We start from the raw sequence: 18600 nt of genomic DNA on the forward strand, positions 1-18600 counted from the left end.
TCCTCTGCTGAAGTTACCCTCTGGTGAGCATTCACATGGGACACAAGTATCTTCATGTTTTTACCCACAGAAAGGTCTACTCACAAACTTCTTCCCCAGATCTCTTTGTCACCAATTTTCCAATCATGCTCCTTCCAAGTCCCTGACCATCCAGCCAAACCATTAGCAACAACCTATGAGTCAGTATACAGATGCACCTCTGGTCACTTCTCCTTCCAAGCAAAATGAACAACCAGGTGCACTCCTTGAAGTTTTGCCCACTAGGAGGATTTCCCCTTACCATTGTCCTTTAAGGACATCCCAGAAAGGGGCTGTAGTGCAGCAGCTGTCCACTTTTGGGGGTACCCGCATATTGTGCAGACTATGTGTAAACCAGGCCCGAGTTTTCTCTTTCTCAGTCAACTGATTATAAGGAACTCCCCAAGAGGCCATAGCTCTGGTCTGGGAAAGAGACAGTAATGTGGCAGGAGTGGGGGTCATAGACATTTGGACCACTTCTTCATGTAACTTACTTGTGCCTTCAAGACCTGCTCTGGCCCTATCTTGTATATACTATTTCCATTTTATGATGGAGTGCTGCTGTGCATGCCCAACTTTATCACTTGGGTCAGAAAACACTCAGCTCACGATAGGCAACCCAGGTCTCATGGTAACTTGGTGTCCCATGTAAGTGTTCAGTGTCTGCTAAGGCCCAGTAGCAGGCTGAAAGCTGCTTCTCAAAAAGAGAGCAGTTATCTGCAGTGATGGTAAGGATTTGCTCCAAAATCCTAAGGGTCCATACAACATCCCTACTTGCCAGTTACACTTCAGCACCATTAGATCTGTTGGATCATATGGCCCACGTGGCAAAGCAGCTTGCACAGCAGCATGGACTTGTCACAGAGACTCCTCTTGTTCTGGTCCCACACAAAACTAGTAGCTTTTATGGTCACTCAGTAAATGGACCAGAGTAGCACACCCAAATGAGGAATATGTTGTCTCCAAAATCAAAAGAGGCCAACTAGGCATTATGCCTCTTTTATGGTCATAGGAGGGGCCAGATGCAGCAACTTATCCTTTACCTTAGAAGGGATATTTTGACATGCCCCACACCACTGGACACCTAGAAATTCCACTGTGAAGACCCCAGTATTTTTGTTGGATTTATCTCCCATCCCCTGACACACAAATGCCTTACCAATAAGTCTGAAGTAGTTGTTACTTCTTGCTCACTACATAAAATCAGCATGATATCATCAAAATAATGGGCAAATGTGATGTCTTGTGGAAGGGAGAAATGATCAAGGTCCCTGCGGACAAGATTGTGACATAGAGCTGGAGAGTTGTTATACCCCTGAGGTAGGACAGTGAAGGTATCCTGCTGGCCTTGCCAGCTGAATGCAAACTGTTTCTGGTGGTCCTTACAGACAGCCATTGAGAAAAAAGCATTTGCCAGATCAATAGCTGCATACCAGTTACTAGGTGATATGCTGATTTGCTCAAGCAATGATAGCTTATCTGGAACAGCAGCAGCAATTGGAGTCATCACCTAGTTACATTTATGATAATCCACTGTTATCCTCCAAGACCCACCTGTTTTCTGCACAGGCCAAATAGGAGAGTTGAATGGCGATGTGGTGGGAATCACCACCCCTGCATCCTTCAAGTCTTTAAGAGTGACACTAATCTCTGCAATCCTTCCAAGAATATGGTATTGCTCCTGATTTACTACTTTGCTACATAGGGAAAATTCTAATGGCTTCCACTTCACTTTTCCTACCATAATAGCTCTTACTCCATGAATCAGAGAACCAATGTGGGGATTCTGCCAGTTGCAGAGTATGTTGATTCCAATTATATATTCTGGAACTGAGGAAATTACCACAAAATGGGCTTGGGGACCCACTGGACCCACTGTGAGATGCGCCTGAGCTAAAATTCCATCAATCACCTGACCTCCATAAGCTGCTACTCTGACTGGTGGGCCAGAGTGATGTCTCCTGGAATTAGTGTCACTTCTGAACCAGTGTCTAATAATTCCCCAAATATATGATCATTTCCTTTACCCCAATGCACAGTCACCCTGGCAAAAGGCCTTAGATCTCCTTGCGGAAGACTTGCAGCAAGGTTAACTGTAAATTTTGGGCAGTGTAACAGGTCCTTCTCCAAGTGTATCCCACCCTCCCCTCATTCAAGGGGCTCTGAAACTGTAAACTGTCTCAAGTCTGGGAACTGATTAAGGGGCCATGACTCTCTGTTTTTGTAATTCAAGTCAGACTTCTGTTCCCTTGACCTAGAATTCTGCTTGTACAGTTCAAACAAAAACTTTGTAGACTGCCCATCTATTTTACTTCTAGGTACCCCATGATCTACTAGCCAATGCCACAAGTCTCTGCAAGTCAGATAATTTTGATCACTGCTTTAGGCCTACTGTCCATTATGGTGGCCACACCCACCTTGCCTATGGTGATTAACTGTCTCCACATGGCTTCTGCCAACTTGGGATCTGATCATCCCCACTGTGTTTAAGGATTCCAGCTCAGTGACAGCAGTTCCCATATTAATATCTAACCTAAAGAGGAGGGCTACTACAGAGCTCTTCAAGGATGATGTAGATGGTCTCACAAATTTATTTTTCAAGGTTCTGGTGAAAGATGTGTCCTCTGAACATTCCTGGGGTGTGTGAGCAGGTCTTCCATGATAAATGCACTCTAACATTCCAATCTCTCTAAGCCTCTGGATCCCTTCATCTACATTATACCAGGGTAGTTCTAGCATTGCAACTTCAAGTAATGTTGGCCACATTTTGATCCATGTTTTGGCCAACCATCCAAACAGACTGTTAATGCCCCTTCTCACCCCTCGAGCTACAACATTAAATGCAGAATCTTTGCTTAGTGGGCCCATATCAATAAATTCAGCTTGATCCAACTTTATATTTCTTCCACCATTATCCCATACCCTTAATATCCATTCCCACACATAAACCCCTGATTTCTTTCTATATAGATTGGAAAACCCATGCAGTTCTTTTGGAGTATATTGTAACTCCTCATAGGTCACACTTTGTACCTCAATTTTAGGGGCCTTTTAGGACTTCAGTGTAGTTATAAATCTTGAAGAAAAGAAGGGTGGTGGGGGTGGGTCATGAAAAGAAATAGAATTCTGTGTCTTTTAAGCCAATTATCTCAGGTCATTCCTTTGCAGATTCATCCTCAAGGCAGGCTAGAAGTCCATTACAGGTTTATTTAGCAAAGGCTCAGCAGATTCCAGGGATTCCATCTCCCCACCACCATCACTATCAAGCCATATGCCACCATCCCAAGTTTCAGCATCCCATTATTTTCCAATCAAAGTCCTTTAACAGCAGACTCCCTGCAAGATTTAGATTTTAGTTTTCATTGTAAATCTGCTACTTGAACAATGAGGCTCTGTGTCTGGTTTTCAGAGATCTCAAGTCTGCGACCATAGGAAATAAGATTTTCTTTCAGGGCACACATGGAAACTTTTACATCTTTCATATGGCACTTAAGTTGCAAATTTGAAGCCTTCAGCTCATCCCTTTCCCTCATAACTGCATCCAGCATATCTAACAACAACCAGCCAGTATCATTATACTTCTTAATTCCACAAAACTCTATAAGGTGTCAAAAACACTCACTCAGAGTCTTGCGTACAATTGTACTTGTATAAGCATACAAGTAGTAGAATCAAATGGTGATATTTTGTGTATCTCACTTGCCAAGTCACTCCACAGACTGCCACCTTGATTACTGGAAACAGTCATTAGTACCTTTGGGTTTAATCAGAGTAGAAAACCAATTGTAAAAACCCATTTATTTTTTATTTTAATTTTTTTGTAAAAATCCATTTTTAAGATTCTGTTTCTCAGGTACCGAGCTGTATTAGTCAGGGTTCTCAAGAGAAACAGAACCAACAGGAGATATCTGTAAACATGAAATTTATAAAGGTGTTTCATGCAACTGTGGGAATGGGAGAGTCCAAAATCCATAGGGCAGGCTATGAAGCTGGCAACTCCAATGATGGGTCTCAACAAATTCCACAGGAGAGGTTTGCTGGCTGATACTAATTTCTGAGACAGCACACAAGACTATGATCTTGCCCCTGCTTATTCCTCCATCCTCAGCTGTCACCACTTCCTCGCTCTCTCCAGCCACAATGACATATTGGCATTTCCTGCAACATACCATGCTATTATGTTCCTTCATGACTCAGTTCCTCTGGATACTTTGTGGAATTTCTATTCTTTTGTATCTGGTGAACTCCTACTAATCTTCTAAGATGATCTGCCTCCCTGAAGCCTTTGTGACCTAGCAAGGCAGAGTTGAATAGCCGTTCCTCAGGATTTCCTTCATCTCTGGCACACTGCTTTATTTTAGCACGTTTGGTGAATTGTAATGATTTAGAAAACTTGAGTTTCTAGAGAGAAAGGACCATATCTAATTCCTTTCTGTGCTTACAGAACCTGGGACAGTGCTTGACAAATACTAGGGTCTCAAATAGTATTTGAATAGGAAAGTAAAATGCTTTGTTTAAAGAGAAAAAAAACTTTTCAATCAGTTCATGTTGTTGACAATCTCTTGGATCCAAGATTAGATGTCTGAAGTATGTGATACTGTTCCTTCATTGATTCCACAAGGATCAATTACTGGACATCTACCCTAAACCAGGCATGGGAATACAGTGATGAACAAAAACAGACATGGTCTTTACTGCTCGTGTGAAACTGAGAATTTATTGGGAGAAACCATTACTGCATTTGTATGAATTATTAAATAAAACAGAACATATTCTGGGTTTGGCCCATGATAGTTTGAGATTTCCCCAGACACAAGCCTTTCTGTAATATACGGTCAAAGCTTTTGCCTGTTGGGCCATTTTTGCTTCTTGCATGCTACAAATTTGACTCTTTCAGCATAGAAAATCATTTTGACTGATAAAGACAACAAATTAAAAACACACATGTAAAATATTTGAACATCTTGTTTTAAACCAAGCAAAACTTTGTTTTCAGAAATCTGTGGAGGGTTGGGATACATTAGTGGCTTTTCAGCTTACCAAGTGATTTTGCATTTATAGTGTTATTTGGTTTTGCTTGTAGGAAAACCAAAGGAATGCAGGGGGAGCATGCAATACTTAAAACAGGATCATCCTCTCAGGCAGAAGGGACAACCTTTGGGCAGTGAGAAGTTATTGATATGTACACAAAGATCCTCATCCCCCTGTTGAGAACCAATAAAACACAAAGTTTTCCTCAGGCAATGTAACATGAGAAATGAAAGCAGTGCTAGGGCGTGGCATTTTGAAAACTGAAAAGAACAAACCACAAAAAACCTTATAGCTCCTGTGAAAATCAGATAGCAGAAAGTTCAAACAAACCCAAACCAGAGTCCTACTATCCTGACATCCCATCCCTGGCCCTGTCCTGGGAGGGTCAAATCCTGCTTCATTCTCAACTGGGGTTAGCTTTAAACAAGGACAGATTTGGAGTCAAGCAGACTAGTGATGTATAATCTGTTAGATCCATTCAAAGGATAACAGCCAGCATTACATAGGATGGACATTCTCTTTTAAATGTTGCATAGAGCAGGTGTTAATCTTTCTTGCACTTGGCTATGCTGTTTCCTCTATAGCCCCTTAACTGGAGATGATAACTAACTTGGAATTGCTGCAGAACAGGTGGTATGCTACTGTGGCAAAAGCATGCTGCCACAAGGGCTAAATTTCAAAGTCCCCACTTTTGATATATAAAAAAGATTACAAACACAAAGCAATGTAAAGTTGCAATTTCAGCTTGAGCCAGAGTGGTAACAGTCTCATAAATTCAGGCTTTTGCTTTGCTCATTAGGAGTGTAGGAGAAAAACCAAACAAATTTTATAAAGATTTAGCATTAATGTAACAAGTCTATTACGTGTGTGTGTGTATATATATGTGTGTGTGTACACACACACACACACACACACACACACACAATTTCCACTTCCAATTTAGTGAGCCCCCAACCCCTTTCTGAGGGTCTCAGAGAAAATGGACAGTTTTCATGGTCATCTTTTTAAAATAAAAAGTGTAGGCCAAATGGAACTTTCGTGGTGACTGTGTTCCTTTTGGGACTTGGGGAAATAGGGAAATAGGGTGATTGCTACACTTTATTTCACAACACTTCCCAATCCTAAAGAGAAATCTAAGTTGGCCTTTTAACAAACTAGTTTTCCAAAAGAGAATTTGGGCTTTGGCCTAAGACCCCTCTTTGAGCCAGTGTCTTATTCATTTCAATGCAACCTAAGGATGGTTAGTTAGCATAGTGAAACATCTCACCTATAAACTTTAAAACAGCCAGATACAAAACTTTGAGTTCTCTATCAAGCTGAACAATAGCAAATATCTATGTACAAATGGGCATTACTTTTCTCGAAACCGACTCTGTCCATTTTCTGGATTAACTTTACCATCGTGGTTTGGTTGCTTGCTTTTGTTGGGCACAGTTGCAACTGTGATGAGGGAAGGGGTTTTTGCACAGGTTCGGTGGCCAGGCAAGGTAACCAAGGGGCTCATTCCGGCTCTGGAACCGGGAGTGGGTCATCCCCACTCCTGGGAAAAGGGAACAGATCCTCCTCACAGCTGCGAACTAAGAGCTGATCCTCCCCACTCCCTGCTGGAGAAGGAAGGCAGTCACTAACAAGCTCTCTGCCACCTGTGGCTTTGGACTTAAATGTCCCCATAAGACATTCAAAAGATTTGAAGGTGGCCGACTTCTTCATATCTCCAAGCTTCCGGCATATGGAAGAGCCCACAGTGGACAGGGCAGCTGATGTCTTTTGTTTCATGTGGGCGTTGGAGACCTGGACATCATGCCAACTCTTGGACAGATTCTGCCTCAGCCCTACCAAGGCTGCTAGGCCCAGCTTTCTCTTGAGCTCCCCGCAGCGTCTCTCTTTGGCGGCCAAGGCATGGCGGAGGGTTACAATTTCCGCTTCCAATTTAGTGAGCTCAGATTTGAGCTCCTTTTGCTCCGCATCCGTTAGATCCTTTGGTTCAGAAATTGGATGGGTTTCAAATGTGCCTGCAGAGGCTTCTGCCACGGACTGGGAAAGGAGATCTTCGTTAAGTGAGTCTAGGTCCAATTCTTGGTAAAGAGAGTCGAATTCTTGGACGGTGGAGAAATAATTTTGGCCCGCAGAGTTGAAATCCAGGCTTGTGGAGTCAGATTCTTGGCCACTGGGGTCGGGCTCTAGGTGGGAAGAATCCATACCTTTACAGCTGGAATGTATGCCTAGGGGCCGGTCGGTCGGTGTCCTGATGTGGGGAGTGGATGCCTCGCCTGCGGGTCCCACTTCCCAGCAACGGCTGGGTCTGGCCAACTTGGGGTCGCGAAGGCGGGACTTCCGGCCCAAACGGCGGAGTCCCGTACAACCCAGGCGATCCTGGCACCAGCCGCTCTCGTGGTGGCAGTTGGACGTCATAACGACGGTGCGTGATAGGCAGCCCCGTTATATTACCAGAGAGGAGGGGGATTTAACTTCCTGCCTCGGGAGGTGGCAAGTACTGGCCTCCAAACCACATCATCTGATTTGCCTTTTAGATCTCTTTCCACAATACCAGCCATTTTCAAACCCTTGAACCCTTTAAGTCAACAACAACTTACCAAAATCTCAATACATAAAAATAAATAAGTACTCCACAGAAATGGGGTGGGGACTCCAGAGCTCCCAGGCTCATCCCCTTCTCGTTTTCCATTCTTAGGTTCCCAAGAAACTCTTAGCACCACATGTAAAGCAGATTGGAAGGCTCCTCAGAATTCTGAGTCCCAGAGTGACTAACGTAATCCCAATGAGGTATCAGCAGTGCCGGAAGCTGGGAATAGCAGAACTCAGGAAATGAGTCCGACTAGTCATAATTGTTATTTTTTTTGTGTGGAGGAGAAAGGGAGAATGACTAAACCTGCAAAGGTTTTGTCAGATTTAAGCTTAATAAAAGCAAAGCCTATGTATTGTACTGTGAAATTTAAGGGAAGAGGGCATTAAATATATGTAAATCGACAGTGCATGAAATTTTGTTTGCAGTTACATATTCTTTTTTTACCTGAATCCACTCACATTTCTGAAAGCATGTGGGCTCACACAGTTATCAGTTGTGGGAGGAAATGTGAACAGTAAAATAGAAGCAGTTGGGTATGGTCAGAATATCAGAACATCCATTCATACAATCCTTTTCTAGAGAGAGCTTGTATTTTATTTTTAACATGGGCAGGCACCGGGAATCAAACCGGATTCTCCAGCATGGCAGGTGAGAACTGTGCCTGCTGAGCCATCATGGCCTGACTGACAGCTTGTATTTTATACAGTGGAAAAAAATAGGACTTCAGTCAAGTGAGGATATGTGATTGGTTATCATTCAGGTTTTTTTTGTTTATTTGTTTGTTTGTTTTTGTCTGGCTGACCATTACCAGGGAATAGCTTTGAGCTAGTCTTAGATTCTAGTGATTTTGTTAAATAATCTCTTAGTTCTTGTGAAACATGATGATCCTCAGCAAATTTCAGCAATTTGCCATGCTTACGCCTATGTGTCCACAATGAAACATCCAGGTGTCCACCTAAACCGACTCTGGCCCTCCTTTAGGTTTATATTAAATAACCCTTTCACATCCTTAATTCAGTATTCACATCCTTAGTTCACTATTATTGTCTTGCCCTGGAGTCTTTGCTTCCCTAGATTAAAAATTAGGACACCTGTTGGAAACATGAAGGCTTATGAGGGATATGGCTATATGTACAAAGGCCTGATAAAGATGGTAGGAAGGGTTCTCTAAAACTGTTTCGTTTCAAGGAGTGGATCCCCCACCCCTACCCCCGCCACTGCTTGTAGAAATACTGTGGGTCCAGGAATGTCCTCAGTCAGAAACTCTTTAAAATCGAGGACAAAGGGCCAAGAATGGGCCAACTTCCCATTCAAAGTTGAGATTCCAAATCTCCATATCTGAACTTGCATTAGATGATCTTTCTTTGGATTGTTTCAGCTACCAATCTCACTATTTTCTCATTTCTATGCTTCCTTGCTCCTCAGTGAAATCCTTCTTAAGCCTTTGCTTCCTTTTGATAGAATCATCATTTTTCCCTCTTAGCAAAACTGACTTGGCCTCTCTCAGCAACTTGGTTCCCACATCCCAAACTGAGACATGGCCTCTGGAAGGGTGCTCTCAGCAAGCAATGTTCTGACTTTCTGAATAGACCTGGACAAATAAGTACCATAATGGAAAAGTCCATTTTATTAGGTTTATGCATAAACGCATACAAACAGCATGCATATTTGAAAACACTTTGAATTCATAACTCTATCAAATTAAATTTCATTTAATTTATGGTAATTTCAACCCAATTTCTTTGATTAAACCATCCATTTAAGTGTAAAATACTAAAATATTTAGAATTTAAATCTCTAAGTTAAAGAATGAAATAATTTATTTATATTATAGAAAGGCCCACAAAACTATTCATCTGACATAGAAAGGGTTTTGATGTTATTTATTTAGGCCCTAAAACAGTAAAAATATTTGATGCAGAGTGAATATTTGATTCAATATTTTGAAGAAAGAACTTGAAAAGTATTTTTAATCTAGCAATGGTTTGTTATTCTTTGTTTATAAGAATGACAATAATGACCCATTTTTAGTGAAAAATGACCTTTGAATTATTTCTCTTGTAGGAGTGATGGATTTATATCATTCCAATGTATTATCTAGTATCATTTGTAAATATAAAAGTAAATGATAAAACAATTTTTTTAATGTTTAGATGCCTATATATTTTATGTTTCATAAATAAAATCACTGAAACTTGAATGAAAAAGAAAATTTCAGGGTTGTTTGGGAAAGGGAGAAATGAGATTGTTGTGACTGAGACTTGAATCTAGAAATGATTTGTGCCAATTGGTTTTGTTATAAATGATCAATATAGAGCTTCCTGACTACATCAACTTGTAAAATGTTCCACATTAGTGGTTTATATTGCTTCTAAAGAACTCACTTTAAAGTCCTAGTAATTTGAATTCCAAGATTTAACCAAATTGGATTCTCCAGGGCTTTATTTCTATTATTTCAGAAGTACTGCTATGAACATTTTGTTCATTTTAGCTGAATTACCTGGAATGAATATTTAAATATTATATTGGGCCTGAAAATAAAGCATATAGTTAAACCCTAATCTAGTCAGGATATTTCAAGAATAGGAGGAGAAATTGGTAGTAGGGCTGTTCTTGCAGAAAGCCAGAATATTATATTTAATTTCATTTTGTAAGTTATTTTCACCACTACCTCACATCATAGCCCAGCTCCATTAATAATGCATGCCATGAGTCACCCTCCCCAGAGATATTCTCTAGTTTAAATAGGTATACTGGCTGTAATTTATAGCTGCAAGAGTTATAGCTATCAATCTGTATCTCAGTGGATTGTTGATCTTCATTTAGGACCAAGATGACAAGTTCTTTCAGCTGTCAAAAAAACCACTACTGAAATAGAAAGAAGAAAGCTTTATTAACAGTATAACAATCCATGAATTGGGCAACAACAAATAAAAGCAGATGCTCCAAAACATTGGCAGGTGAGGGTGGGTTGGCATTGAGAAATTATATTAAAAAAAAAAAAAAAAAGAGGGAAATGGCGGTTGTGAGGTGAGTTCCATTTCAATGGCTTATTGGAACATGGAGGCGGAATGGAACTTGTCTGAAACTGATTGGTCAGAGCTTAGGCCTCTTTTTCTTGTCCTATTTCCTGAAAGTCACTTTCTCTAAGCTGCCATTTCTGAAGCCTGATTTTATCAGCCCACCTTGTGGGTGCTGGGAGCCATTTTGTAATCTGAGAACTAAAAGTCAATTTAGAATTCCTTTTCATACAGCAATTGCCTTCTTTGGTCTAATTAGCTTTTAAAGAATACTAAAGTGTATTATAGAATAGAATTTTCTTCTCTGAAGCCCAAATTTACTCACTAGTGTGTGGTATATATAAGTGTGGCAGGGATTCTGGGGGAATCTAAATTAAAATTCAGAATTTGTATCTGAAAAAGTAATGGGATCACCCTGCCCCACCCAATAATCATTTGTATGAGTTGATATGCTTTGGAGGAAGGGGCTTGCAAGAAGGAATTTTCTTTACAGATCCTTGGAAGTAGACCGAAGAGGAAAGATAGGGAGATGGAAGGATGGAGAGAAAAGGGAAATGCAAAAGATGTAGGAACTTCCCTAGGTTAAAAGATAAGGATCCTAATTGTTGGAAATATTACGGCTGTATATGTAAAGCTCTAAAAAGGGTAGCAAGAGCTCCCTGAACTGTAAATTCAGAGAATGCTTTTTTCTTCCACTGTTTGCAGAAACACTAGTGATTCTAGGAATGCTCCTAGACCTTGAATAAGAAAATCCTTAAAACTGAGGATGAAGGGCAAATCACCTTGTTATTCAAGATGTAATGGAGAGGCTGGCGGAAACTGCCTGAAAATGTAGAGCTGTGTTCCAGTAGCCTGTTAGGTCGGCAGAATGGGGAAAGACACTGCAACTGGAGCTGTGGAGGCTGTGTCACCCCTCCCAACCTGACTTCTGGAGCTAATGAACTGCCCCTTCCAGATGTCACCTGACCTCCATCCTTAAAAGCTGCCCGCAACGAAGCCCACATGCGCACTCACTTCCCTCCATCTTGGGTTTGGTGAGTTCTGCCCGGTAGCGCAGAAATAAACCCCTTCCCCCCACTTTAAATTTCCTGGTGTACCTTTCTTCTTTCTCACCCTTTCGCCTCCTAAACCTTTCACAGCCATGCTTCTTGAAGATGATCATATAATGATATAGCTTTCACAACGTGACTGTGTGATTGTGAAAACCTAAAATAATAGGGGGAACAAATGTTAAAATAAATTTAGTTTGAAATGCTAGTGATCAGTGAAAGGGAGGGGTAACGGGTATGGTATGTATAATTTTTTTTTCTGTTTTCATTTAATTTCTTTTTCTGTTGTCTTTTTACTTTTTCTGAATTGATGCAAATGTTCTAAGAAATGATCATGATGATGAATATGCAACTATGTGATGATATTGTGAGTTACTGATTATATATGTAGAACGGAATGATCATATGTTAAGAATGTTTGTGTTTCTTTCTTGTTATATATATTTTTTTTTTAAAAATTAATAAAAATTTTTAAAAAACTACAAAAAATAAAAAGCTAAAGGGTAATATGGGCAGACTTTTGGGGAAGTTTATAATGGAAAGAGTTCTTATTTCCTTTTCTCATTTAGATGGGGAAAATGAGGGAACAGTGCCTCCCTTCATAGAAATTTTGACTTTTATTTTCTTTTTTACTTATCAGAGAACGGATAACATCCCGGAAGATAAGTCCTGAGACAAGAGTGGGAAGGCCTCTAGCAGAGGGAAATGGACAGACCTAACATATAAGCCAGGAATAGGCTGGTGGATATATGTGGACTGTGCTCTTTCAAGGAACTCATGGGTGAGCATGTTTCTCTAGGTGGGCTCTAGAAATTCAGAGGTTGCATTAAAAAGGGAGCAGGATTTTTAGTACATCCTCTAAAGAATGAGATTGACATTTGCTTCTCACTACGTTTACTGCCACCCCTCCCCACTCTTTGGTACCAACAAAGGCAGACTGAGCTACTGGAGCATCTGCAGGGAACCCAAATTATTTGAACTAGATAGTGGTAGGTGTCAGTCTATTAGGCCCTTAAATAAGCAGGGAAATTTATCTAGGGGATGTAAACATTTTGGGTACTGAGAGATAAACCTCCTGGACTGGGAAGCAGGGTTCTCAGAGGGCAGGGCCAGGAGCAGCAACAGGAAGCTCGGCACAGAACGTACGTCTATAAGGACCACAGAGCAGAAGTACATGGAAGGGCTAGCTCCGAACATACGGTACTGCCAGAAATAGCTGGGGAGTCTCAGAGGGGAGTGCTGAAGTCCTGAAGCTTGACACTGAGGGAATAGAATCAGCAAAATGTGGGGGCCAATGCAATTTGAATAACTACAGACTGCTGAGAGATCTGGGAACAATTGGGTTATTAATAGAAGACCCATGATCTTCTAAAGGTTATGACCATTGTGGTGGATTTGCTGCAGTGCAAAAAAAAACTAAGACCTGGACTTCACTTCCTAGTAGTTTAGCTATTCTTGTATTAAAATTGTCACACTTGCTATGGCAACAACATAATAATTACGTTACTTCCTCATTTCTGAACCCTAATCAATTGTAAGACACATCTTTGTTTTAATAAGAGGTTTCTAGAAGGAAGAACATACCATATTAAATGTCACATTGTTTTTAAGATGCAACCCCAATTTTAGAAACAAAGATGTGCATCTTAGAGTTGAAGAAATATACTAGTAATGCAACAAGCTATGAACACACCACTCACGGCTCTGCTAAATTCTTCTGCCAGAATTCAGATTTGCACAGGTTCCACTTCCCTTTGTAAGAGAAAGTAGGAAAGGGAAATTTATTGATTATCTGCTACAATAATAAAGATTATGGAGACAGCTAATGTTTATTGATTACTTATTATGTACCAGGAATTGTGCTTTCATGTATGTTATTTCATTTAATCTTCACAATGTTCTTCAGAGATAGGTGTTAGAGATACTCAAGTTTCCCCCCCCCCCTTTTTTTTTTATCCCTCCCGCCATCCCCCAACACCGCCCCGGTTGACTTCACTTGAACGGTTGCATTGAATTTTTTTTTTAAACTTTTTTTTATTAATTAAAAAAAATTAACAAACAAAACATTTAGATATCATTCCATTCTACATATACAATCAGTAATTCTTAATATCATCACATAGTTGCATATTCGTCATTTCTTAGTACATTTGCATCGATTTAGAAAAAGAAATAAAAAGACAACAGAAAAAGAAATAAAATGATAATAGAGAAAAAAAAGACTATACATACCATACCCCTTACCCCTCGCTTTCATTTACCACTAGCGTTTCAAACTGAATTTATTTTAACATTTGTTCCCCCTATTATTTATTTTTATTCCATATGTTCTACTCTTCTGCTGATATAGTAGCTAAAAGGAGCATCAGACACAAGGTTTTCACATTCACAGAGTCTCATTGTGAAAGCTATATCATTGTTCAATCATCATCAAGAAACATGGCTACTGGAACACAGCACTACATTTTCAGGCAATTCCTTCTAGCCTCTCCACTACATCTTGAACAGCAAGGTAATATCTACTTAATGCATAAGAATAACCTCCAGGATAACCTCCCGACTCTGTTTGGAATCTCTCAGCCATAGACACTTTGTCTCATTTTACTCTTCCCCCTCTTGGTCAAGAAGTTTCTCTCAATCCCTTGATGTTAATTCTCAGCTCATTGTAGGGTTTTTCTCAGTCCCTTGATGCTGAGTGTCAGCTCATTCCAGGATCTGTGTCCCACGTTGCCAAGAAAGTCCACACCCCTGGGAGTCATGTCCCACGCAGAGAAGGGGAGGGTGGTGAGACTACTCATCGTGTTGGCTGGAGAGAAGGGCCACATCTGAACAACAAAAGAGGCTCTCGTGGGGGTGACTCTTAGGCCTGAATTTTAAGTAGACTTGACCTATCCTTTGTGGGGTTAAGTTTCATGTGAACAAACCCCAAGCCTGGGGGCTCAGCCTATAGCTTTGGTTGTCCCCACTGCTTATGAGAATATCAAGAATTCAACTTGGGGAAGTTGAATTTCTCCCCATTCTCACCATTCCCTGAAGGGGGCTTGCAAATACTTTTCCAGTCACTGATCAAATCATTCTGGGATTCATCGGGGGATCACTCTGGACAAACCAACAAAATCTCATGTGCTACCTGAGATACCAAGTACTTATGATGTTCAATCAAACTATCTATATGAGTTATATTAGGAAATGCTCTAGTCAAAATCTAAATTTTGTAACAAATAAACATTTTTCGCTTTAGTCTCACACATAAGGTGACATTCTGAAGTATTAATTATCATTTATTTTCAGCACCCTGCAATAATGACATTCCTTTGTTCTTCCTCATGCAAAAACATTTTTAAAATTTGTACATTGTACATTTCAATATTATTATACACTCTAGGCATTCCTAGATTATACCATCTCGATCTTTAACATCTATCTTTCTTTCTGATTTCATTTATGTCCCCAGCCCTCCTCCCTCTATCATTCTCACATGCAGCTTCATTCAGTGTTTTAACATAATTACATTACAGTTAGGTAGTATTGTGCTGTCCATTTCTGAGTTTTTTTATCCAGTCCTGTTGCACAGTCTGTATCCCCTCCACTCCAATTACCCTATTTCTATCTCCTGATGGTCTCTGTTACCAATGAAATATTCCAAGTTTATTCACTAATGTCAGTTCATATCAGTGAGACCATACAGTATTTGTCCTTTTGTTTTTGGCTAGTCTCACTCAGCATAATGTTCTCAAGGTCCATCCATGTTGTTACATATTTCATAACTTTATTCTGTCTTAAAGCTGCATAATATTCCATCATATGTATATACCACAGTTTGTTTAGCCACTCATATGTTGATGGACATTTTGGCTGTTTCCATCTCTTTGCAATTATAAATAATGCTGCTATAAATATTGGTGTGCAAGTGTCCATTTGGGTCTTTGCCTTTAAGTCCTCTGGGTAGATACCTAGCAATGGTATTGCTGGGTCATATGGCAATTCTATATTCAGCTTTTTGAGGAACCACCAAACTGCCTTCCACAGTGGTTGCACCATTTGACATTCCCACCAACAGTGGATAAGTGTGCCTCTTTCTCCACATCCTCTCCAGCACTTGTCATTTTCTGTTTTGTTGATAATGGCCATTCTGGTGGGTGTGAGATGATATCTCATTGCAGTTTTGATTTGCATTTCTCTAATGGCTAGGGACGTTGAGCATCTCTTCATGTGCCTTTTGGCCATTTGTATTTCCTCTTCTGAGAAGTGTCTGTTCAAGTCTTTTTCCCATTTTGTAATTGGGTTGGCTGTCTTTTTGTGGTTGAGTTGAACAATCTCTTTATAAATTCTGGATACTAGACCTTTATCTGATATGTCGTTTCCAAATATTGTCTCCCATTGTGTAGGCTGTCTTTTTACTTTCTTGATGAAGTTCTTTGATGCACAGAAGTATTTAATTTTGAGAAGCTCCCATTTCTTTCTTTCTTTCTTCAGTGCTCTTGCTTTAGGTGTAAGGTCCATAAAACCGCCTCCAATTATAAGATTCATAAGATATCTCCCTACATTTTCCACTAACTGTTTTATGGTCTTAGACCTAATGTTTAGATCTTTGATCCATTTTGAGTTAACTTTTGTATAGGGTGTGAGATAAGGATCCTCTTTCATTCTTTTGCATAAAGATAAGCAGTTCTCTAGGCACCATTTATTGAAGAGACAGTTCTGTCCCAAATGAGTTGGCTTGATTGCCTTATCAAAGATCAAATGTCCATAGATGAGAGGGTCTATATCTGAGCACTCTATTCAATTCCATTGGTCAATATATCTATCTTTATGCCAATACCATGCTGTTTTGACCACTGTGGCTTCATAATATGCCTTAAAGTCAGGCAGTGTGAGACCTCCAGCTTCGTTTTTTTTCCCTCAAGATACTTTTAGCAATTCGGGGCACCCTGCCCTTCCAGATAAATTTGCTTATTGGTTTTTCTATTTCTGAAAAGTAAGTTGTTGGGATTTTGATTGGTATGTGTTGAATCTATAAATCAAGTTAGGTAGAATTGACATCTTAACTATATTTAGTCTTCCAATCCATGAACATGGTATGCCCTTCCATCTATTTAGGTCTTCTGTGATTTCTTTGAACAGTTTCTTGTAGTTTTCTTTGTATAGGTCTTTTGTCTCTTTAGTTAAATTTATTCCTAAGTATTTTATTCTTTTATCTGCAATTGTAAATGGAATTTGTTTCTTGATTTCCCCCTCAGCTTGTTCATTACTAGTGTATAGAAACACTACAGATTTTTGAATGTTGATCTTGTAACCTGCCACTTTGCTGTACTCGTTTATTAGCTCTAGTAGTTTTGCTGTGGATTTTTCAGGGTTTTCGACGTATAGTATCATATCATCTGCAAACAGTGATAGTTTTACTTCTTCCTTTCCAATTTTGATGCCTTGTATTTCTTTTTCTTGTCTAATTGCTCTGGCTAGAACCTCCAACACGATGTTGAATAATAGTGGTGATAGTGGACATCCTTGTCTTGTTCCTGATCTTAGGGGGAAAGTTTTCAATTTTTCCCCATTGAGGATGATATTAGCTGTGGGTTTTTCATATATTCCCTCTATCATTTTAAGGAAGTTCCCTTGTATTCCTATCCTTTGAAGTGTTTTCAACAGGAAAGGATGTTGAATCAAGTTTCCCCTTTTTGCAGATCAGGAAACCAAGATGCACAAAGAATAACTTGTCTAAGGTCACATGGCAAAGTTGGGATATAAATCTATAAATCTGGGGTTGCTTAGGTTCTTGTTTTACGTTTTATTCTCTTTCTTAAAAATTGTGAAATATACCATGCATACAAATATATATATATATATATATACATTAGATACTAATAATAAATGAATGACTATGCATCCACATTCAACTTAAGAAATAGTAGCTTTCCATTTTTTTTTAGTTTGGTAACATATATAACAAAATTTTACAGTTTTAACCATTCATAAATGTACAATTTGGGGTCATTACTTATTTTACAATACCCATTAAGCAACAACTCCCCATTCCTCCTCCTCCCAGAATTTAGCAAACTCCAGTCTACTTCCTGCCATTATGAATTAGTTTATTCTGGATATTTCAGATAAGGATAACCACACATTTGTTCTATTGTGTCTGACTCAGTTCAGTCAACATGGCGACTTAAAGGTTCATCCATGTTGCATGTATCAAACTTCATTCCTTCTTATGGCTGAGTAATATTCCATTGTATTGACATACCACATTTTGTTTATCCATTCATCCATTGATGTATATTTGGGTTGTTTCCACATTTTGCTATTGTGGCTTATGCTACTGTGAACATTGTTGTACATGTATCTGCAGAAGTCCCAGCGTTCAATTCTTTGGGGTATACACTTAAGAACAGAATTGATGGATCATGTGGTAATTTTAGTTTAACTTTTTGAGGAACTGCCAAACTGTTTTCCACAGTGGATACATAATTTTTTATTACCAACAGCAATGCTCTAGAGATCCAATTTCTTCACAACCTCATCAAAGTGAATGATGTTGCTATATTTTGCTTTATAATAATAGCCACCCTAGTGGGTGTGAAGCCATATCTCACTGTAGTTTTGATTTGCATTTCCTCATGGCTAATATTGTTGCACATCTTTCATGTACTCATTGACCATTTGTATATCTTCTTTGAAGGAATGTCTGTTCAAGTTCTTTGCCCATTTAAAAAAATTTATTTATTAATTAAAAAAATTAAGAAGAAACAAACAAAAACATTAAACATTAAAATATAATTAATGTATAAATTATTATACATTTTTACAATAATTATAAATGATTAATGTATAATTAATTATATAAATAATATAATATATCTACATATATATTCAGTAATTCTCAATATCATCA

At 39.3% G+C, this 18600-nt stretch overlaps 1 protein-coding gene across 1 annotated transcript; it reads right to left on the reverse strand.

Moving 5' to 3' along the window:
- Positions 1-3955: 3955 nt before the first annotated feature.
- TPD52L3 (TPD52 like 3) lies at positions 3956-7490 on the reverse strand. The gene has a single exon (XM_077148216.1). It carries the CDS (start codon positions 7459-7461, stop codon positions 6550-6552), a length of 912 nt encoding a protein of 303 aa, XP_077004331.1. The 5' UTR covers positions 7462-7490; the 3' UTR covers positions 3956-6549.
- Between the last annotated feature and the right edge of the window lie 11110 nt (positions 7491-18600).

This window comes from Tamandua tetradactyla, chromosome 2, assembly GCF_023851605.1.
Source record: "Tamandua tetradactyla isolate mTamTet1 chromosome 2, mTamTet1.pri, whole genome shotgun sequence".
NCBI lineage: Eukaryota > Metazoa > Chordata > Mammalia > Pilosa > Myrmecophagidae > Tamandua > Tamandua tetradactyla.